This window comes from Dryas octopetala, chromosome 4, assembly GCF_963921425.1.
Source record: "Dryas octopetala chromosome 4, drDryOcto1.1, whole genome shotgun sequence".
NCBI lineage: Eukaryota > Viridiplantae > Streptophyta > Magnoliopsida > Rosales > Rosaceae > Dryas > Dryas octopetala.
Genome location: NC_141369.1, coordinates 23096357 through 23120503, shown reverse-complemented (window position 1 = coordinate 23120503; position 24147 = coordinate 23096357). Strand labels below are relative to the sequence as shown.

At 39.1% G+C, this 24147-nt stretch overlaps 1 protein-coding gene across 1 annotated transcript; it reads left to right on the top strand.

Annotated features, from left to right (window-relative positions):
• The first annotated feature begins 1310 nt into the window (after positions 1–1310).
• BIG (auxin transport protein (BIG)) lies at positions 1311–24097 on the top strand. Its single transcript, XM_086238887.1, has 14 exons — positions 1311–1655; positions 1908–2020; positions 3272–3440; positions 3551–9624; positions 10864–11481; positions 11599–11779; positions 12788–13022; positions 13157–17704; positions 17788–18010; positions 18306–18707; positions 19926–20069; positions 20566–21585; positions 22078–22584; positions 23034–24097. Exons 1-14 carry the CDS (start codon positions 1391–1393, stop codon positions 23862–23864), a joined length of 15330 nt encoding a protein of 5109 aa, XP_086095013.1. The 5' UTR covers positions 1311–1390; the 3' UTR covers positions 23865–24097.
• The last annotated feature ends 50 nt before the right edge of the window (positions 24098–24147 follow it).

Genomic DNA, 24147 nt, shown 5'->3' with positions numbered 1-24147 from the left:
TTTAGGCCATATTTTTTCCATTATGGAAAATGAAAATTAATTGCCTCAGGTCAGTGTACTGGTGTAGTGCTTATCTCATTATCTGGAACTCCCGCTCAGTGCTCTCTCACACACACTCACATTGGTTGGCCTTGAAAGTTTTTAGCAGGCCTGAGTTGGATACCGAAAAGTTTCTGCCATAATGAAGTCATTCTCAATTAACTTTTGCATCCTCCTTCACCCAAGTTCGATATTCTTTTCTCCGAAAAAAAAAAAAAAAAGATCTAGCTATTTTGCATGTCCTAATAAATTCCTATAACACTTTTGAATATATATTTTTTTATTAGAGTTGAGTATGTATAGCATCTTGAGTAATATTTTTAGTAAAAGTTCTAATAAGGAAATTAATATTCTACATTTATCTTACCATATTTTTATTAAAGTATATTGCATTCAAATAATAAGAATTAACCATTTGGGCTCATCACGTAATATAATTTTATAGTCAAAATCTTCCATTTTTTAGATCCCTTTAAATTCATATCATCTTTACTAAAATTGATAGTCAATTGTATACAGAATATATAAAATATGTACATGCATTATTTGCTATATTTTCTTTAAAAAAAGGGTAAAAATGTAGCCATATCATAATGCTTTAATATATATTTTTCAAGTTTTTAGGTTGGTTTTTTAAAAATATTTTTAGTTTATAATTCTTTGTAGGTACTACCCAAATTACACTTGTTCTTTCTTAAATGCCCTTTGAGCTTCATGGAAATTACCCATGGTCCCACACAACCCATTAATACGATACAAACATACATGAAAAATTTAATATTCAAGTTGAGTTTTATTGGGTTGTGTTGATAACGAGCGGTTAAATACCCGTGATTGTTTTCGTATTAACCCACTAAATTCGTTAGCGACATGTTAAGAAATAAAGATATTTCATTTTATTGTTTCTTAGGCTATTGGATATCAAATTTACAAATATTAAAATTCAAAGATATACCGTTGTTGATTAGTCTAACTAGAAGAACTGTAGATTTATTAATAATAAGTTCAATCTCCCTCCCCTTAACTCCCAAAAAGAAAAAGAAACCAAAAGTAGAGTATAAAATACAAAAGACACCCAAGAATCACTTTTGCTTGGTGATAAAGCAAAGCTTTTATTAAACCCATTAATCACCGATTAACCCCAAAATTTTCTCATTAGCTGCTAAATTCATCTCCACCGCCTTAACACATTTTATTCTCTCCCATAAACCCACTTCAACCTCACTCCTGAGTCCTGACCCAAAAGACTCTTCTCTCTCTCTCTCTCTCTCTCTCTCTCTCTCTCTCTCTCTCTCATGCACTAATTCAATCAGCTCTCTCACTTGTCTCGCACCCGATCGTCTCGCTCCTCATGGCTGAGACCTTTGCCAAACTTGCCGAGTCCATTTACTCAGACAACAAGCCCATCTCTTCCACTGATCTCTTGCAGAGGCTCCGCTCCTCCTCCTCCTCCGACTCGATCAGGCCGGGCCTCGAGAACCTTTTTCTGATTCTAAAACGCGGCGTTGAGGCCGCCGGAGACGGGAAGCTAGGGCTCCAATCATGGACCGATTCGCAAATTCAAGCTGTCTATTCGTTAGCTTATGCCGTCGCTTCTGCCTCTCGATCTCTATCAGGTACTTGCCTTCATTTATTTTTCTTCCACGTGAAATTCGCTGCCTTTTGCTTCCCGTTTGAATTTTCATGTTCTCTGTTTTTTGTTGCTACCGTTTCTGATTCGGAAATATTATATCGAGGAAATAAGTAGACGATATCAAATTAGAAGTACTTAATTATAACTAATTTTATTCGTGTGACTATCGTTTGTAGTTGTAGTTGTGGTAATAAATGTAATTAATTTTTTTTTTTTTTTGTGATTGCATGCATAGTGGAGCAAGCGGAAGCAATAATTGTTGCCATTGTGCAACTGTCGCTGGAATTTGCTGTATGCTATTTGGAGAAATCAAAATTTAACAGCGAAGACAAAGACATGAATATTCAGGTTTGACGTTTTTTTTTTTTATTTTTTTTTTCTTAACACCAATGTTGGGATGACTTGTTAATTTTGCTTATCTGCTTTAGTATTTTGGAAAATGGATTATTTATTTATTTATTATTTTGTAAGTGCCTGTGAATTACTTATTCGCATGCTTATATTATTGTCTAATATCAGATTATATGATCGTTGGTGCACAGAACAGAATACTTTGTTTCATATAAATTTTTACATTAACTTCTATGGTGGTGATCAAACTCATTTGTATCACTGTAGTGCACTATTGTTGAATTTTATGTGTCTTTTTATTTTATTTTTTTATGGACATAAAATTCTTCTTAGTTCTAAGGGATTTCACTACTTTTTTGCTTGGTCCATTTTATGAGTGGTGACTGGTGAAATCCATGTTTGGTGCGTTTAATTTCAATACTGGTGCTGTGAAGGCTCCACTTTACCACAAAAAAAAAAAAAATTGCAATACTGGTAATTGGATTTCTTAATGTGTGATGCTGTCAAATAAGGCTTAGAAGCTGGAAACTACCTGTGTGATGGTCAAAGGACCTAATTTCTTATACATGCAGTATGATTGATTTTTGTATTATAGTAAAGCTGATATGATAATATCAATTATTTATTGCATAGTGTATGGGTGTTGATATTTTTTTGAGAGCATGCAAATTTAATGGTTCATATTCTCTCTGCTTCATATTCGAAAATTTTGTGCTGAATTTTTTTAGGTTTTTTATTCATTGATTCACCAATATTAAATGTTGAAGTTAGACACCTCCTTTACCCTTGAAACACCTTGGTTGACTCTAGAAAATTATCTTTTTAGCTACCACTCCATTCTGGGGCTTCTCTGTGTGCTCTAATCTTATGAGTTCAGCTGTCTTGTGGCTAGAGGTCTACAATTTACTATGTCTAATAGATGAGAATCAATAACATTAATAATGACTGTGCGTGGTTTGAGGGAGGGAGGGAGAGAGAGAGAGAGAGAGAGAGAGAGAGAGAAGGAGTGACTTTTACTTATTCATTTATTTTTTTCTGGGTCATGTATTCTGAGGTTTGTGAATTTATGTATGAGTTTCTTTTTTGTTGTGTTGGTTTCTGTTTTTTTATTTTAATCCTTACCTCTCTTTGTATATTCAATGTTTTAATTCAATGTTCTCTACTGCTATGTTTTATGTATGTTTGGAGAGGGGGTAAATAGTGACTATATATTTTTATTTGTGGTCTAACGTTAGTTTGGTTTTGCAGAATAATATGGTGCAGCTTTTGGAGATAGCATTGGTTGATGGAATGGATAAAGCACCTGAAGCTTCACTGCAACCTTGCTCTCTAGATAGCCTGGTGGACTTGTTACCATTTGTTACCGGTAGTTCTTGTGGTATTGAGTTTGATAACCACATTAAGTGTGGTCCTCAAGGTAATTTTTTTCATTATTATTATTTTTTTTCACAAGACTTGCTCGCTTCTAGTGTTGTTGCCTCATGGATTACTCGGTACTGATGATATACTTTTCGTGTGTCTGAGAAGGTGTCAATTGCTCAAGGGCAGAGAAACCGGTGGATCGTCTTTTTATGTCATTAGCTTCTGAGTGCATACAGTCTGATAGACAGACCACTGGGTTTGGTGGGCCTGCTTTCCACCACGATTTGAACAAATTGGTGTTTCTTTCCCAGCATTGGGCAGTTTCTCACGTGGGGTGCATTAAACGTTTGATTTTGCTCTGCAAAGAACTCATTGTGCTCCCAGATATGTTTGATGAGAAAATGGCTGGGACAAACTTCTGCAAGAGACTGTCCTTCAGCTTGAGGATTATGAAGCTACTTGGAAGTATCACAAAGGACATTCCGTATATTGAATATGATGCCTCATTGGTGCAAGCAGTTGGTTCTTTTGCTGATGCACTGCCTGGGTTGTTTAGACCTGGATTTGAGTTCGTAAATAGCCAAGTCGCAGTCGAGGGTAGTTCTGAGAGCCTCATTCTGTTGCTATTGGAAGACTTTCTTGAACTTGTCCGGGTTACTTTCTGTAACAGCAGTGTTTTCTTGAATGTCCAAGTCTGCGTAGTAGCATCCATACTAGACAATTTAGATTCTTCTGTATGGAGATATAACAAGTCTGCTGCTAACTTGAAGCCCCCACTGGCTTATTTCCCTCGAATTGTTGTTTATATATTGATGCTCCTTCACAACCTTAAGAGACAGACTAATCGGGCTATCAATTGGAAAGAGTTGGACACAGAACTTATTGGCAGTAGTGCCAATTTTATCGATTCTCCTTCGTGCCATGTTCATTCTGAGAAAGTTCCTTTACTTAACAGGTACACATTTGAACATTTAGTGGAGATGATGTTCCCTTCCTCAACTCAGTGGTTGGACAATTTGATGCATCTTACTTTTTTCCTTCATTCCGAGGGTGTGAAACTAAGGCCAAAAGTGGAGAGGTCATATTCTAGTTGTGCAAAAACTACTTGCAGCTCTGAAGTAGAAAATGTGGGTTGCCATGAAGATGAAGCCCTTTTTGGAGACCTTTTCTCTGAGAGTGGCCGTGGATCTACAGATGGGTATGATCAGCCACCTGTTGCTGCCAATTCTAGTTCCAGCCAGAGTAATATGCCAATGGAAGCTGCTACAGAACTGTTGAGCTTTCTTAAAGTGTGCATCTTCTCTCCTGAATGGCATCCATCTGTTTTTGAAGATAGCTGCACCAAGCTTAGCAAAAGCCATATTGATATTTTTCTCTCCTTACTCCACGGTCAGGGATGTTCTGAAGAGAGGAGTCCTGAATTCTGCTCCCTTCCACATGAAGAGAGAAAGATTGGGCATGTCCATGAAGTTTGCTTTGATTTGTTGCAGGACCTTGTGACACGCCATGCTTTATCTGATTCACTGGAAGAGTACTTTGTTGAGAAAATCTTGAATGTTGAGAATGATGTTTTTGTTTACAATAATCAGACCCTTACCTTGCTAGCGCACACTCTTTTCTGTAGGGTGGGTTTGGCTGGTAGCCGGTTGAGAACCCAAATTTTCAGGGGGTTTGTGGATTTTATTATTGAGAAAACAAAAGCGGTTTCTTTAAAATGCCCTAGCTTTAAGGAACTTCTGGAGGCGCTTCCATCTGTTTTTCATATTGAGATTCTTCTCATGGCATTTCACTTATCGTCCGAAGAGGAAAAAGCATCACATGCGAACTTAATATTTTCTGCTCTCAGAGCAATTGGTGCTCCGATTTCAGGTTTCAACAGTACACATTTGTCTTGCTGGGCATTACTGGTTTCAAGGTTGATTTTAGTGCTGCGTCATATGATATTTTACCCACAGACTTGTCCTTCATCTTTGCTGGTAAATCTGCGATCCAAGTTGAGGGAAGCTCCGTACTCCAGTTCACGGCTTGGCATGAATGATCATTTGTCATCCTGGGTCTCGATTGTATTTAAGAATGTAATGAGTGCATGGTTTGAAGAAGAGCATGATATCTGTGCCTTGATTCATCAACTGATTGATATATCGGCCCTCCCTGCTTCACTGTCTACAGATGGTCTGGATATTGACAGCTTATGCTTGAATTGGGATGACATCTGTTCAACCATGTCATCTATTGTGGGGTTCTGGAAGGGTAAACAGGCTGCAGTGGTGGAGGATCTGATTGTTGAAAGATACATTTTTGTACTTTGTTGGGATTTTCCAACCATTGGCAGTGCAAAGGACCATGAGCTCCCTTTATGGAGTGATCCACAGTCTCTTGACATTTCTGGCATAGCAAATTTCTTTTACTTCAGCCATTCAATTCTAGATCACCATGCTGCTGTTGGCGTGAAGACTAATTTTTCTGAAGTGATAGTTTGTGTCCTTCGGCACTTAGATGCTGAACACATACCTGAGAACATTGAGGAATTAGGCTGGGATTTCTTGAGAAATGGAATATGGCTGTCTTTGGCACTCTCCTTGTTTGATGTTGGCATCTGGAGGTATGGCGTGAAGAATAGAGTCCCAGGAGTGGATTCAAACTGGATAGAGAACACATCTAAGGACAACAAGTATATCACATTTGCTGAAGGCTTGATTGCTTCCTTAATGGATGCTGGTCAAGTTTCAATGTTGTTTAAGACATTTTCATCTTTGTTGAATAGATATTTAAGAGCTTATCAGAAAGCTTTTGTTGCTACCTTTGGTAATAGCCAGAAGGATGCTGATGGGTTTTCACCACTATTGCTTTTTAAACATTCAGGATTTGACAAATGCCTTCAGGATGAGATCGAAAAGACTGGCACTTATTCTTTTCGTCCGGAGTCTCTTCTTGACCTCTTGAAAAAGTTTGATGCTATTATTGATAAAAGAGCTTCAGGAATTTTGTGTAGGGTCTCCTGGGAATCTATGTTGCATGGTTTCCCAATTAATCTTCAAGCTCCTAGCGGAATCCTTCTTTCTTGCATTCTTAACATAAGAGGGATCATTTCCATTCTCGTTGGTCTGCTTAAAATAAAAGATGCCATAGGAAATGTCTGCTTGGAGACTGAGGTTCTTCGTCAAATTCTTGATACGGTAGTGACAATCAAGTTTGATAGGATCTTTGAAAGCGTTCATGGGAAATGTGAAATTGTTTATGACAGCTTGAGTGCAGGCTTGGGAGGGTCAGACTATGCCAACTTAATTCTATTGGAGCACCTGGAGGGATTTTTAAGGGATATCAACACCAGAGGAGTAAGTGACAGCAGTGTCCATGAGTGTATAATCACCAAGGCTATTGATACGATGGATAGCCTCAGGAAAGACCCTACAAAGGTTGATATTTTTAAATTTTATCTTGGTATGGATGATGTCTCAGAGCATGTGAAGGAGCTTTTCAGGGTGCAACGTGGTGATTTACTGGTCCTAATCGACTCTCTACATAATTGTTATGCTGAAACAGTTAATGTAAAGGTTCTTAGCTTTTTTGTTGATCTTTTAACTGGAGAGCTGTGTCCTGATCTTAAACAGAAGATACAAAACAAGTTTCTTAGCATGGACTTGCTTTGGCTTTCCAAGTGGTTGGAGAAGAGGCTTTTGGGTTGTGTTATAGAAGCTTCAGATGGAGTTAGCAGTGCAAAAGGAAGTTCTGTCTCTCTCAGGGAGTCGACCATGAACTTTATTTTATGCATCGTATCCTCACCTTCTGATTTGCAATCAATACAACTGCAGAGTCATATTTTTGAAGCTGTGCTGGTTTCCCTTGATTCTGCGTTTTTGCAATTTGATATTCATGTTGCCAAATCATTTTTCCATTTTGTTGTTCAACTATCTAAGGGGGATACTTCACTGAAATTGCTTTTAAAGAGGACCATAATGCTGATGGAGAAGCTGGTTGGCAATGATTGTCTGCTACCGGGCCTGAATTTCCTTTTTGGCTTTTTGGGAAATGTCTTGAGTGATTGCGGGTCTGGTAGGAATACCCCAGAAAGGTCGTCTGGGAAGTCTCTGTCTGGAAATAATCCTGGTATGGGACCTATGGCTTCAAGGCCAGTAGGATCAAGGAAGAACTCTGAGACATTGGTCCTTTCTACTAATGAAGGTGGGTCCATGGCTCTTGAATGTGATGCAACTTCTGTAGATGAGGATGAGGATGATGGGACTTCTGATGGTGAGGTGGCTAGCCTGGATAAGGATGATGAAGAGGATACTAACAGTGAAAGGGCCCTTGCTTCTAAGGTTTGCACATTTACTTCTAGTGGGAGCAATTTCATGGAACAGCACTGGTACTTCTGTTATACATGTGATCTGACTGTCTCAAAAGGCTGTTGCTCTGTGTGTGCAAAAGTTTGTCATCGTGGTCATCGTGTTGTTTATTCTCGCTCTAGTCGTTTCTTTTGTGATTGTGGAGCTGGTGGCGTTAGAGGTAGCAACTGTCAGTGCTTGAAGCCACGCAAATTCACTGGAAGTAGTAGTGCCCCAGTCCGTAATGCTAGTAATTTTCCGTCCTTTTTACCCTTTACGGAGGATGGAGAGCAGCTGCCAGAAAGTGATTCAGATCTTGATGAGGATGCTAGTACAGATATAGATAACTCTCTCAGACTATCCATACCAAGAGACCTTCAAGATGGGATCACACCGTTGCTTGAAGAACTTGATGTTGAAGGTCGGGTGCTTGAGCTCTGCTCTTCTTTGTTCCCTTATATAACTAGTAAAAGAGACTCCAACTTGTCAAAAGATAATAAAATCATTCTTGGTAAAGACAAGGTACTTTCTTTTGGTGTTGATCTCTTGCAATTGAAGAAGGCATATAAAAGTGGGTCCTTAGACCTGAAGATAAAGGCGGACTATTCAAATGCCAAGGAACTTAAATCACATTTAGCTAGTGGGTCTCTTGTCAAATCCTTGCTCAGTGTCAGTATTCGAGGGCGACTTGCTGTTGGAGAAGGTGATAAAGTTGCCATATTTGATGTTGGGCAGTTGATTGGGCAAGCCACCATTGCACCTGTGACAGCCGACAAGACAAATGTTAAGCCCCTCTCTAAGAATGTTGTTCGCTTTGAAATTGTGCATCTTACTTTCAATCCAGTGGTGGAGAATTATCTTGCAGTAGCAGGCTATGAAGATTGCCAGGTCCTCACCTTGAATCCTCGTGGTGAAGTGACTGATCGCCTTGCCATTGAACTGGCACTGCAAGGTGCATATATCAGACGGGTTGACTGGGTTCCAGGTTCTCAGGTTCAATTAATGGTGGTTACCAACAGGTTTGTCAAAATATATGATCTATCTCAGGACAACATCAGTCCCATACACTACTTCACACTGCCAGATGATATGATTGTTGATGCCACACTTCTTGTGGCATCCCTTGGAAGGATGTTTCTTATTGTTCTTTCAGAACATGGAAGGCTATTCAGGCTAGAGTTGTCAGTGGAAGGTAATGTGGGAGCTACACCTTTGAAGGAAGTAATCAAGATACAAGATAGAGAGATAGATGCCAAGGGCTCATCTTTGTACTTCTCGTCAGTGTACAAATTACTTTTCGTATCCTATCAAGATGGCACTACTTTGGTAGGTCGGCTAAGCCTCGATGCCACATCCCTAAGTGAGCTATCTACTATATATGAGGAGGAACAAGATGGTAAACTGCGGTCTGCTGGACTTCATCGTTGGAAGGAATTGCTGGCTGGCAGTGGGTTATTTGTTTGTTTCTCAAGTATAAAAGTTAACTCTGCCATTGCTGTATCAATGGGAGCACATGAGTTATATGCACAGAACTTGCGACATGCAGTGGGTTCAACTTCACCTTTAGTTGGAGTAACTGCTTATAAGCCTTTATCCAAAGATAAGATTCACTGTCTTGTTTTACATGACGATGGTAGCCTTCAGATATACTCACACGTCCCAATGGGAGTCGACGCTGGTGCTAGTGAAACAGCAGAAAAAGTCAAAAAATTGGGCTCCGGTATTCTCTGCAATAAGGCGTATGCCAGTGTTAACCCTGAATTTCCACTTGATTTCTTCGAGAAAACAGTGTGCATAACAGCAGATGTGAAACTTGGTGGTGATGCCATCAGAAATGGTGATTCTGAAGGGGCCAAGCAGAGCTTGGCATCTGAGGATGGCTTTCTAGAAAGCCCAAGCCCTACAGGATTTAAGGTAATCGTTGTAAGGGTCTAGTCACTTACATTTATGGCATACTTTAGTGTCTAACCTTAATTCTATAGATTGGACATGCTTTCTTTTGCTTTTTTGATTGTTATGGAGTAACATGGAGGATGGGGTTTGAAATAATGATTGAAAGTTAAAACTAGGTGGCTGTAGATGGTACCCCAACGAAAGTAACTTGATTCCTTTTTTTTATTGTTCATTTATGGCTGTAGATGCTAAACAATGTTGGTTTAGGATTATTTTTTACCAAAGAGTTTAGGGTCGATCAGGACTTAAATGTGGTATACTTTGGGAATTAAATTGCAATGACTGAAAATGAAATTAAATCTCATGACGCCTGTGTAGAAATCTCACCTGGATGATTTTTCATTATGTCTCACCATCATACGGGAACAAAAAATTTGCAGAAATTGCATTTGTATTTTTTGTTCCTTGATTGTCTACAAATTATGATTTTTCATGCGTCTGATGGTGCTCCATACTTGTATACCATCAATCATGCTATTTGGCCTCCCAAGAAATTTTGAAGTGGTGGTTAGCATAGATGTTTCCATGAAAAAATGATATTCTGCATCACATTGCTCAATAGATGCTTACGTGGTATTGTTAAATGTAACAACAGTGTGCTGGTGACAATGTTGATGATTGGGCAGTGTAGTCATGTGTAATTTTTGGAGTTGCGCTGGGAAATAGGGTTATTCTAAGTGAAAAAGGCTAAATCTTTATTTAACAGGAACCTGGGAAGCATTATACTACATTTTATGTCAATCCTACCTTTTGGGGTGTTAAATATAATGGGTAGCCGTAGTGGATTCAAACACCTGCTGCTGGGGCTAACAATTTGTTTGATGTTCTAAGCAATAATGCTTGGTCTAAGTGATTGAGCTCATGGTTCTGAATTTCTAATGGTACTTGTGGGTTCATACTTGATTGTATTGCTTGTTAGCGTTTGTAGTAGACTGTGCTCAGATGGGCTTCTTGTTCATCTTTAAAAGGGTAGATGGTGTCAGTGATGACCGATCAAAGAAAAAAGCATGATAATTACTCAAGTCGCATTTTATTTTATATCGATGTTTTTGTCCCGTTTTTTGGAATGTTTGTAATCAGCTTGTTCTTGATCCTCTTTCTGTTTTCTGCTGGATTGTTGGAAGTTGCATATAATCTAATAAAATTGCTTTCATCTATAACTTAAAAGTTCTATGGTTTTAACATTTTTTTTTCTCTCAGATATCTGTCTTCAATTCAAACCCCGATATCATCATGGTTGGGTTTCGTGTGCATGTTGGCAATACATCAGCAAACCATATACCTTCTGATATTACAATTTTCCATAGGGTGATTAAATTAGACGACGGCATGCGGTCTTGGTTTGATATACCATTTACAGTTGCTGAGTCACTCCTTGCTGATGAAGAATTTACAATCTCTGTTGGACCAACCTTTAATGGATCTACTTTGCCTAGAATTGATTGTCTTGAAGTTTATGGTAGAGCTAAAGATGAATTTGGTTGGAAAGAGAAAATGGATGCTATACTGGATATGGAAGCTCGTGTGCTAGGCTGTAATTCCTTGCTTGCAGGAACTGGGAAAAAACGCCGGTCAATGCAGTCTGCTCCTGTACAGGAGCAGGTCATAGCAGATGGTCTTAAGCTTCTATCCAGGATTTATTCATTGTGTAGGTCCCGAGGTTGCTCAAGAGTTGAGGAAGTAAATCCGGAACTGAGAAAACTCAGGTGCAAGCAGTTACTAGAAAAAATATTTGAGAGTGATCGAGAGCCCTTGTTGCAGGCTGCAGCTTGCTGTGTCCTGCAGGCGGTGTTCCCCAAAAAAGACATATACTACCATGTAAGTTGATTGATATGATACATTAGCAATTTTTCTTGTGTGCAGAAGCGTCCTTATTTGCACACAAGTAAATGAAGATATCTGTTGTTTAATCAGTAATTGACATCTTATCCTTAGGTTAAGGACACCATGCGGCTTCTTGGGGTGGTGAAATCGACCTCTGTACTCTCTTCAAGGCTTGGGGTTGGTGGTACTGCAGGACCATGGATGGTTGAAGAGTTTACAGCCCAGATGCGTGCAGTATCTAAGATTGCATTGCACCGCCGCTCTAATCTGGCTACTTTCTTAGAGATGAATGGTAGTTTTACATTCTCTGAAGCACCAGATTGTATACATGTTTAAAAATTTATTCTCTTGTTTTGCATGTGGTATTTGTTCCTTAAGTAGGAGGAACCAGATCTTCATAATAGTACTCTTTTACCTCAAACAGACCGACTCTCACTGCCAGAATGTCTCAACTTACTGAACATAGATAATGCTGAGTTGCTTTTCCTTGCTGTATGTTCATTTTATCAATTTAAAATGTTTCTTACCATGCCCTGCATTCCGTGCGATTGGTGGTAGCTAGCTGTTGTCTGTTCATGTTTATCTGGGTGACAGTGGTGGTACAGTTTATTGTTTATTCTTGCAACCTAGTTAGAACTTAGAACATTTAACTGTCTAATTTACATACAGTTTATTGTTTTTTTTTATAGTTTTTTTTTTGTGATTTCTGATAGAGCATTTCTGTTGGATTTCAGTTAAGTTTATTTTGCATGATTTCATTTGTTTTTTCTTGTGCATAAATCATTTAGATGGTTGAATGAATTTTTGTTTTTCCTCTTATATTATGCATCAGTTCATGCTGTATTGCTCTTCAATTTTTCTGACATTCTAATTAACAGCACGGTTAATTTTCCATGTTAATAATATTTTGATTTTTTCCTATGCCTGGCTGGGGTGTTCTAAGATGTTCCTGTGGCATTTTCCTGGTGATAAATTTATTAATTTCTGTACACACAGGAGCTGATTGTTATCTTTGAAATTCTTATTTGAAGAAAAAAGGATATAATCTTTTGTGTAGTATTATGAGTTCATTTATACAGTTTAGGTTTTTTCTTTTTTTAATCTTGATACTTTTTGATCCTTTCTAAGTGTTGGGTGAAAGAAGGGATGCAATTTTTTTAGTGGTGTCATTAGTTTATGTAAAAAATGTTGTGTTTTATATGGAGGACCATTTTGTTATCCTGGGTTGCTGCACTTATTCTGCATCTCTGATTAATTTTATTTTCACTTAAAGAAGCTGTGATTCCCATCCCTGATGTAGGTTCTGAAGTTGTGGATGGGCTTATTCAAGTTCTGTGGGGAATTTTGGAGTTGGAGCAGCTTGACACACAAACAATGAACAACATTGTCATATCTTCTGTAGAACTCATTTATTGTTATGCTGAATGCCTGGCTTTACATGGAAAGGATACAGGAGTACACTCTGTTGGACCTGCTGTTGTATTATTCAAAAAGCTTCTCCTTTCCTCCAATGAGGCTGTTCAGACATCAACCAGGTAGTAAATTATTATTATTATTATTATTATTATTATTATAGTAGTAGTTGTAGTAGTAGTAGTATTCACTTCATTGCGATTTCATTTTTGTTCAATTTTTTCTGTTCTTCACGAGTACTACCATTCCTTTTCAGCTTGGCTATATCTTCAAGGTTGCTTCAAGTTCCATTTCCAAAGCAAACTATGTTGGCCACAGATGATGCTGCAGAAAATGCAGTATCTGCTCCTGTGCATGCTGACACAACTGGTGGAAACGCCCAAGTCATGATTGAAGAAGATTCAATCACTTCATCTGTTCAATACTGTTGTGATGGTTGCACCACTGTTCCTATACTTAGACGGCGATGGCATTGTACTATTTGTCCTGATTTTGATCTGTGTGAGGCATGCTATGAAGTACTGGATGCAGACCGTCTTCCTCCACCACACTCTAGAGATCATCCAATGACAGCAATACCCATTGAAGTGGAATCATTAGGGGGAGATGGCAATGAGTTCCACTTCGCACCAGATGATGTAAGTGATTCAAGCATATTGCCAGTAACTGCAGATGCCAGGATCCAGAGTTCTGCTCCATCAATTCATGTCCTGGAGCCCAATGAATCTGGAGAGTTTTCTGCTTCAGTGAATGATCCCGTTTCAATTTCTGATTCAAAACGGGCTTTGAATTCCCTAATTCTCTCGGAGCTTCTCGAACAATTAAAAGGATGGATGCAATCAACATCTGGGGTCCGGGCGATTCCTGTTATGCAACTCTTCTACAGATTGTCATCTGCTGTTGGTGGACCTTTTATAGACATCTCAAAGCCTGAAAGCTTAGATTTAGAGAAACTAATTAAATGGTTTTTGGATGAGCTTAATCTTAACCAACCTTTTGTTGCCAAAGTCCGCTCTCCTTTTGGGGAAGTTGCAATCCTTATATTCATGTTCTTCACCTTGATGCTACGAAACTGGCACCAGCCTGGCAGTGATAGTTCCATGCCAAAAGCTAGTGGGACAACAGACACTCATGATAAAAGTGTCATCCAGATTTCGACCTCCACCTCAGTTGTTGCTTCAGCTTCCTTTTATGATCAAGAGAAAAGCGACTTTGCATCCCAGCTGCTTCGAGCTTGCAATTCTCTTAGGCAACAGTCTGTTGTCAATTACCTAATGGATATATTGCAGCAGCTAGTGCATGTTTTTAAGTCCCCTTCTGTTAATTATGAAAATGTTGGGCCTGGTTCTGGCTGTGGAGCTCTATTGTCAGTTCGAAGGGATGTAGTGGCTGGTAATTTCTCTCCCTTCTTTTCAGACTCATATGCAAAAGGCCATCGGACAGATATTTTTGTCGACTACCATAGGTTGCTGTTGGAGAATACCTTCCGGCTGGTATACACGTTGGTTAGACCAGAAAAGCAAGACAAAACTGGGGAGAAAGAGAAGGTTTCAAAGATCTCATCTGGCAAGGATCTGAAGCTAGATGGATATCAAGATGTTCTCTGCAGTTACATTAACAATCCTCACACAACTTTTGTGAGAAGATATGCAAGGAGGCTTTTCCTCCATCTCTGTGGAAGCAAAACTCACTATTATAGTGTGCGAGACTCTTGGCAGTTCTCAAGTGAGATGAAAAAACTTTTCAAACATGTAAACAAATCTGGTGGGTTTCAAAATCCTTTGTCTTATGAGAGAAGTGTTAAGATAGTCAAGTGCCTATCTACTATGGCTGAAGTAGCTGCAGCACGGCCTCGGAATTGGCAGAAGTACTGTTTGAGGCATTTGGACTTTTTACCATTCTTGATTAATGGAGTGTTCTATCTTGGAGAAGAGTCAGTTATTCAGATTTTGAAGCTTTTGAATCTATCCTTTTACACAGGAAAGGATATTGGTCATTCATTACAGAAAAATGAAGCTGTGGATCCAGGTATAAATTCAAACAAATCAGGGGTGCAATCTCAGGATCCCAAAAAGAAGAAGAAAAGTGAAGAAGGAAATGAATCCGGTTCGGAGAAGTCCTATCTGGATATGGAGTCAGTGATAGATATCTTCACTGACAAGGGTGGAGATGTCTTGAAGCAATTCATTGATTGCTTTTTGCTGGAATGGAATTTTAGCTCTGTGCGTGCAGAGGCCAAGTGTGTTCTTTATGGTGTCTGGCATCATGCAAAGCAGTCATTCAAGGAAACTATGCTGATGGTTCTCTTGCAGAAAGTAAAGTGTCTACCAATGTATGGTCAAAATATTGTTGAGTATACTGAACTTGTCACATGGTTGTTGGGCAAAGTACCAGATATCAGCCCAAAGCAACAGAGCAGTGAACTTGTGGATAGATGCTTAAACCCTGATGTGATTAGATGCATCTTTGAGACACTTCATTCACAAAATGAGCTTTTAGCTAATCATCCAAATTCCCGCATATACAACACTTTAAGTGGACTAGTTGAGTTTGATGGGTACTATCTTGAGAGTGAGCCTTGTGTTGCCTGCAGCTCTCCTGAGGTGCCATACAGCAGGATGAAGCTAGAAAGTCTGAAATCTGAAACTAAATTCACTGACAACCGCATCATAGTGAAATGCACTGGGAGTTATACCATTCAGACTGTGACCATGAATGTTCATGATGCGAGGAAGTCTAAATCAGTGAAAGTTTTGAACCTGTATTACAATAATCGGCCTGTGGCTGACTTGTCCGAGTTGAAAAATAATTGGTCTCTGTGGAAACGTGCCAAGAGTTGTCATCTTACTTTCAATCAAACTGAACTAAAAGTGGACTTCCCCATTCCAATAACAGCTTGTAACTTCATGATTGAGCTCGATTCCTTTTACGAAAATCTTCAGGCTTTGTCTCTTGAACCATTGCAATGCCCACGCTGCAGTCGACCTGTCACTGATAAGCATGGTATATGTGGCAATTGCCATGAAAATGCATATCAATGCAGGCAGTGCCGCAACATCAACTATGAAAATCTTGATTCCTTTTTATGCAATGAGTGTGGGTATAGTAAATATGGTAGATTTGAATTCAATTTCATGGCAAAGCCGAGTTTTACTTTTGATGACATGGAGAATGATGAAGATATGAAGAGAGGATTGGCTGCTATAGAAACTGAATCAGAAAATGCTCATAGGAGGTATCAGCAACTTTTAGGATTCAAGAAGCCTCTCCTTAAGATTGTGTCTAGTGTTGGTGAGAATGAAATAGACTCGCAACAGAAGGATTCTGTGCAGCAAATGATGGTCTCCTTACCTGGTCCTGCATGTAAGATCAACCGTAAAATAGCTCTTCTCGGTGTTCTATACGGTGAGAAGTGCAAAGCAGCTTTTGATTCTGTCAGCAAAAGTGTTCAGACACTTCAAGGGTTACGCCGGGTTTTGATGAATTATTTGCACCAGAAACACTCTGATAATGGAGTGGCTGCTTCAAGATTTGTGGTTTCCAGGTCTCCAAATAATTGCTATGGCTGTGCTTCTACATTTGTGACACAGTGTCTTGAGATATTACAGGTGCTGTCAAAGCATCCAAATTCCAAGAGACAACTTGTTGCTGCTGGCATCTTAACTGAACTATTTGAAAATAACATTCATCAAGGTCCTAAAACGGCCCGTGTCCAAGCTAGGGCAGTTCTTTGTGCATTTTCTGAGGGTGATGTAAATGCAGTGACTGAGTTGAACAGCTTAATACAGAAAAAGGTGATGTACTGTCTTGAACATCATCGCTCCATGGACATTGCTTTGGCCACCCGTGAAGAGTTGTCATTGCTGTCAGAAGTATGTTCTCTTGCTGATGAATTTTGGGAATCAAGATTGCGTGTTGTTTTTCAGCTGTTATTTTCTTCTATCAAATTGGGTGCTAAGCATCCTGCCATTTCTGAGCACGTTATTCTTCCTTGTCTGAGGATTATATCTCAGGCATGTACTCCTCCAAAACCCGATGTTCCAGATAAAGAGCCTACCACAGGAAAGGTTACTACCAGTTCACAGATCAAGGATGAAAGTAATTCAAATATGTCAGGATCTTTGGGTGGCCTTGGAAGTGGGAGCAAGTCTGCTCCAGAATCATTAGATAAAAACTGGGATGCATCTCAAAAGACTCAGGATATTCAATTATTAAGTTATACCGAGTGGGAGAAGGGAGCATCATACCTTGATTTTGTTAGAAGGCAGTACAAAGTGTCCCAGGCTGTTAAAGGTGGTAGCCAGCGAACTCGACCTCAAAGACAAGAATTCCTTGCTCTCAAATACGCACTCAGATGGAAGAGGCGTGCTAGTAAGACAGCTAAGAATGACTTATCAGCATTTGAGCTAGGGTCATGGGTTACAGAACTTGTTCTTAGTGCGTGCTCACAATCCATAAGGTCAGAGATGTGCATGTTGATAAGTCTGCTCTGTGCCCAAAGTACATCAAGACGATTTCGGTTATTGAACTTGTTAGTGTCTTTGTTACCGGCAACTCTTTCTGCTGGTGAAAGTGCTGCAGAATATTTTGAGTCACTTTTCTTGATGATAGATTCAGAAGATGCTCGTCTGTTCTTGACTGTGCGAGGATGTCTATCTACAATTTGTAAACTAATTACTCAAGAAGTGGGCAATGTTGAGTCTTTAGAAAGGAGCCTGCATATTGACATTTCACAAGGATTCATTCTTCACAAACTTATAGAGCTGCTTGGTAAATTTTTGGAGGTACCAAATATTAGATCCAGGTATGATTGATATCTGTTCTATTTTGTCTTATTTGTCAACTGATTTAATTCTTCATATCTTACTTAATTTATCGTGATGCCAGATTCATGCGAGACAATTTGCTCTCAGAAATTCTTGAGGCTCTTATTGTTATTCGCGGCTTAGTAGTTCAGAAGACGAAGTTAATCAGTGATTGCAATCGGCTTCTAAAAGATCTTCTAGATAGCCTTCTGCTTGAAAGCCGTGAAAATAAACGGCAGTTTATTCGTGCCTGTATCTGTGGTTTTCAGAACCATGGAGACGAGAGAAAAGGACGAACTTCTCTGGTATGGATGATAAACTTAATGTTATATGTTCTGTACTATTTTGTAAATGATGCTTTTAGATCAGTTGATCAAGAGAACCCATCAAGGGATATAGTGTCACCTTATTATCTGGTTCATATAATTAATCTTTCCTTATGTATAGATTGTCCTTACTTGTGTTATCTGCATGGTTTCTATGAGTTATTTTTCCCTCTCATTTTACATGTGTTTTCACATTTATTATGTTTGTCTTTTCTTTTGTAAATTACATGTAAGCATTGTTTTTTTTAATACCAACCTATGTGTCATTGTACAGTTTATTCTGGAGCAGCTCTGCAATCTGATCTGCCCATCAAAACCAGAGCCGGTGTATCTGCTGATTCTAAACAAGGCACATACACAAGAAGAGTTTATCAGGGGATCTATGACAAAGAATCCCTATTCTAGTGCTGAGATTGGTCCATTGATGCGGGATGTTAAGAATAAAATTTGCCATCAGTTGGATCTGTTAGGTCTTCTTGAAGATGACTTTGGGATGGAATTGCTAGTTGCTGGGAATATTATCTCTCTTGATTTGAGCATAGCTCAAGTCTACGAGCAAGTCTGGAAGAAGTCAAATCAATCTTCAAACGTCATGGCTAATACTACATTGCTCTCTCCTAGTGCTGTTCCATCAGCTAGAGACTCTCCACCTATGACAGTGACCTATCGGCTTCAGGTTTGTTTTAGCTGTTGTCATCTAATTATTCCTGTGTAAAAGTTTGTTTAATGATAAGCATATGTGTAGTGAATTAACACCCCCTGTGATCTTGTCCTTGATGTATTCTAGAGTTAAAACAGATATAGCAAACAACACACAATATGGCAGCAAAAGTAAACACAAAGAACACAAGATTTGTTATCGAGGTTCGGCGAACTTTGCCTACGTCCCCGTGTGATCCTTAGAGAATCACAGCTGCACTATGTATAGAATAAGAGTACAAGAACTTATTGAAACCCTAGACTACCCAACTCGCAGCCGCTCTCTTCTCTCTTGCACAAATAGCTCTCTTGTGTTTTTCCCTCTTGAAAAACCCTTCCCTTGGAGTCACTCACCCTTGAGTCTCTAACCCGAGTCTCCCTTTGAGTTTCTTCCCTAGAAGTCTCTAGCTATACTTATTTTTCTATGAGACTTGCAGCAGCCTATTTATAGAGCATAGACTTACCAATTACAATATGGATTCCTAATCCTAATAGAATTAGGTTATCTACCTATTAGCTAATTCTATTCCCTTGTACACAAGGAAAACCCTTTAGAACTCCTTCCCACACTAGGAAAGTCCTGCACAAGTCCTATTTGTCTTCCAAAATCGTACCCCACTAGGGAAACACCAAACTACTCCACTGCCCAGTCTCCCTACTGCTCTCGGCCAGACCTGTAGCTTCCTCCAAAAATTTCCGACGAGACAAAAAACACAACAATATGGTGGTTCCAAATGACAAAAGGATCACCATTGTGCTCCATTCAGATATCAATATTTGAACTGAAGAGTTTTGGTCAGCCAACTCAAACTGCGTAAATGAAACTCTTAACAACACTGACTTCTAAAATTCCATAGCAAAACAAAGTTCGTTCTCTAACAAATTACCTGTTGCATAAATTTGAGATGGCTTGCATTACGTAGACATTTCGAGTTCATTTTGTAGATAAGTTTGAGTTATCCATGTCTTTAACTAAGATCAAGAGATAGGTGCTTTATATAATATTTCAGCCAACTTAATCTTGATATTGAAATCAAATCCCTTATTTCAATTTTTTTATTTTCATCCAAATGGAGCCTTATATCATTTATCTGTAATGTATTTATTCTATGACTTCTCTACATATTATTTTCGTTTGTATCTTGAGATCTGTTTGATGCATTATGTATATTTTCTTTTTGGGTACAATTTCCAGGGATTAGATGGTGAAGCAACTGAGCCTATGATTAAAGAATTGGAAGAAGATAGAGAGGAATCTCAAGATCCGGAGGTTGAGTTTGCCATTTCAGGTGCTGTTCGCGAATATGGTGGGCTAGAAATTATATTGAGCATGATCCAGGTATGTTGCATATTTCACATACACTGTCTGTTTTTTTTTTGTGGCCATTACATACACTGTCTAATAGTCTCCTGACTCTTGAAGAATTCTATTTTTTAATGAATCAATTTTATCCCTCTATATTGCCATAATACATTTCAGAAACACAATGAAGTATTTGAGCAACATATATAACTCCTCCAGTATGTGGATTTAAAATTCTATCACATAGGAAATAGATTGTATAAGCCACTAATGGAATTTTTTTTTGGGGGGTGGTTGTTGGATCTGCAGTTATTTTGTGCCTTAGATGGTTAACCTGCACTTATATTTACACTCCTTCAGTTAGATTTTCACTTCCAGGATTTACCTTTTGATATAAATTTTTTTTTTGCTACAGAGACAAGTTTTCTTCCTTCTCATCGTTTTTTTTTTTTTTTTTTCATTTCTTTGTTCAGCAAGGGGAACTTGTTCCCACCCATTGTTGTAATATCTGACTTCTAGTTTGTATGTTCAGCATTTGCGGGATGATTTCAAGTCCAACCAAGAGCAGTTGGTAGCTGTTCTAAATCTCCTCATGCATTGTTGCAAAATAAGAGAGAATAGACGGGCCTTGCTGAGGTTAGGAGCTTTAGGTCTACTTCTTGAAACTGCTAGACATGCCTTCTCTGTGGATGCCATGGAGCCAGCTGAAGGCATACTTCTGATTGTTGAGAGTCTGACACTGGAAGCTAATGAAAGTGACAATATTAGCATCACACAGAGTGCTCTTACTGTCACTAGCGAAGAGACAGGTGAACAGGCCAAGAAAATAGTCCTCATGTTTCTGGAGAGATTATCTCATCCTTTGGGCCTTAAGAAATCAAACAAACAGCAGAGGAACACTGAGATGGTTGCAAGAATCTTGCCCTACTTGACATATGGTGAACCTGCTGCCATGGAAGCACTTATCCAGCACTTCAGCCCTCCCTTGCAAGACTGGAGAGAATATGATCGGCTGCAGAAAGAACATGAAGAGAACCCAAAAGATGAGAGCATTGCCCAGCAAGCTGCCAAGCAGAGGTTCACATTGGAAAATTTTGTTAGAGTTTCTGAGTCTCTTAAAACAAGTTCCTGTGGAGAGAGATTGAAAGACATTATTCTTGAGAGAGGTATTACCGGTGTTGCAGTTACACATCTGAGGGATAGTTTTTCAGTAGCAGGACAGGCCGGCTTTAAATCAAGTGAAGAATGGGTGATGGGTTTAAAACTGCCATCTGTCCCACTGATATTGTCTATGTTGAGGGGTTTATCAACAGGACATTTGGCCACTCAAAAGTGTATTGATGAGGGAGGGATTTTACCTTTGCTTCATGCTTTGGAAGGGGTCTCAGGGGAAAGTGAGATAGGAGCGAGGGCTGAAAACTTGTTGGACACACTTTCAAATAAGGAGGGAAAAGGAGATGGGTTTTTGGAGGACAAGGTTCGGAGGTTGAGACATGCCACCAGAGATGAAATGAGGCGTAGAGCCTTAAGGAAGAGGGAAGAATTGCTTCAGGTAATTTCCAATTACTTAATCTTTTCTTTTTTCCAGTTTATCTTTGAAGTATGAAAGCAGGTGCCACTGATTTAAACTTTAAAATGTTTTTTGTAGAATTTTCTGTTTCTTGCATTTAATTTTTAGATATATATATATATATATATGAACATGACAGATTGTGTTTCCTTGTGTTCTAAATTTTGTAGATTGTTGTTGATATGTTTCTTTGCAATGTTGTATAATAGGGATCTTCTTCCTCTGTTATTCTTAACTTAAAACTGGAGTTTAATTTTCTATAGGGTCAGAGAATGAAAGCAATATAAAATATTTTTAATTTTAAGAGGTGGTGCAAAGTTAGCTTAGAGATCCTTTTACTAAAGATTAAGATAGCATTCAGTCCATTTGCAGTTCTTATCCCATTTGATCCTCCACTGTAAGTAGTATTGGAAAAATGAAGTAGAACTAATTAGTAGTGGTGAAACTGAGTTCCTTTCTTCTCTGTAAATTCAGGGACTTGGAATGCGGCAAGAGCTAGCTTCAGATGGTGGTGAGCGTATTATTGTTGCTCGACCACTACTTGAAGGTTTGGAAGATGTGGAGGAGGAGGAGGAGGATGGGTTAGCGTGCATGGTCTGCCGAGAGGGTTACAGTTTGAGGCCTACTGATTTACTTGGTGTTTACTCTTATAGCAAGCGAGTGAATTTAGGTGCAGGGACATCTGGGAGTGCTCGTGGGGAGTGTGTTTATACAACTGTTAGTTATTTCAACGTTATTCATTTCCAGTGTCATCAGGAGGCCAAGAGAGCAGATGCTGCTCTGAAGAATCCAAAGAAAGAGTGGGAAGGAGCAACTCTTAGAAACAATGAATCTCTTTGCAATTCTTTGTTCCCTGTGAGAGGTCCATCTGTTCCTTTATCACCGTATATTCGCCATGTTGACCAGTATTGGGACAACCTTAATGCTCTTGGACGTGCTGATGGAAGTCGTCTTCGGCTGCTGACTTATGACATTGTTCTGGTATAACACTTTCTTCCATTTTCTTCTTTCTTGTTACTTAACCTTTTTGTTGTGAATTTCGTTTTTTTCCCTTATGTATTGCATTTGCTTTATGTTTAGAAGAGTGGGCTAACAAAATGATTAGTGTATACTGTTTGTCACAAACCTAATTAATACTTTTGCATGATAAAATATTACAGTAGATGGATTATTTTGGAATATCACAATCATGCTTTGGATGGTAAATTATCTTTTGAAAAGATGTCAAAATTTTGATTTAGAATTATGATATCACGAGAGCTACTCAATATCTTAAATTAATTGATTGACTTGTGATGATGCTTGCTTGTAGCATGAGTATGAGTTAGTTGCTAGAGTTGGCTACTTAGGAACAGCCATGCCTTTCTACCATGATGTTGTTGTGCATTACAAGCCTGGACCTAATATTTATGAAATCTTTTGTAATGTAGATGCTAGCTCGATTTGCGACAGGGGCATCATTTAGTGCAGAATGCAGAGGTGGTGGAAGAGAAAGCAACTCCAGATTTCTTCCTTTCATGATCCAAATGGCTCGTCACCTTCTTGAGCAGGGAAGCCCATCTCAGCCTCATACGATGGCCAAGTCCGTGTCAACATATTTAACATCTTCTGCGCTAGATTCTAGACCTTCCACTCCTGAAAGACAACCTTCTATGGGATCTGAAGAAACTGTCCAATTTATGATGGTGAATTCACTTCTCTCAGAATCTCATGAATCCTGGTTGCAGCACCGCCGTGCCTTCCTGCAGCGTGGAATATACCATGCGTACATGCAGCACACTCATGGTCGTTCAGCAGGTCGCACATCATCCAGTTCATCTCCTATAGTCAGGATAGAGTCGGCAACTTCTATCCAAAGTCCTAGTGCAGAAATCGGAAGTGCTGATGAGCTTTTGTCTGTCATTCGACCAATGCTTGTCTACACTGGTTTGATTGAGCGGCTACAGCGTTGCTTCAAGGTCAAAAAATCAGCAAATGCCACCTCCGCCAGAACAGAAGGTACTTCTTCGACAGTATCTGAAGGGGACGATGACTGTGGAAGCTTGGAAGGTTGGGAGGTAGTGATGAAAGAGCGTCTTTTGAACATAAGAGAGATGGTGGATTTCTCGAAGGAGTTGCTTTCATGGCTTGATGAGATGCGTTCTGCGAGTGATTTGCAGGAGGCATTTGACATAATCGGTGTATTAGCTGATGTGCTGTCTGGTGGCATTACACAGTGTGAGGACTTTGTGCGTGCTGCAATCAATGCAGGGAGAGGCTGAGAATTAGATTGTTAACTGAGGGGCATGGCATGTGTTGTTTGTTGTATTATTGGCTGCTGCGGGGTTTTCTATTAGTCTATACGACACTACAGTAGTTATCCTTTTGTGTTCCATTATTATATACCACCCCATGATCATAAAAGGTGGGGTTCAGACTCGGTAAATTCATCAGTCTGAGTTTGTTGAACACATATTGCTCCTTGGTAATAAAATCATTTTTCTCCTTGAAATCACTTTGATGGTCAATGAATGCTTAGAGGAATTTTGCAGAATTTTAATTTTG

Excerpts from the sequence above, each read along its gene's own strand:
- BIG (XM_086238887.1), top strand. The coding sequence starts at position 1,391 with ATGGCTGAGACCTTTGCCAAACTTGCCGAGTCCATTTACTCAGACAAC. Across the intron at positions 1,656-1,907 it reads TGCCTCTCGATCTCTATCAG|TGGAGCAAGCGGAAGCAATA; the intron begins GTACTTGCCTTC and ends TTGCATGCATAG. Across the intron at positions 11,780-12,787 it reads TACTTTCTTAGAGATGAATG|GTTCTGAAGTTGTGGATGGG; the intron begins GTAGTTTTACAT and ends TCCCTGATGTAG.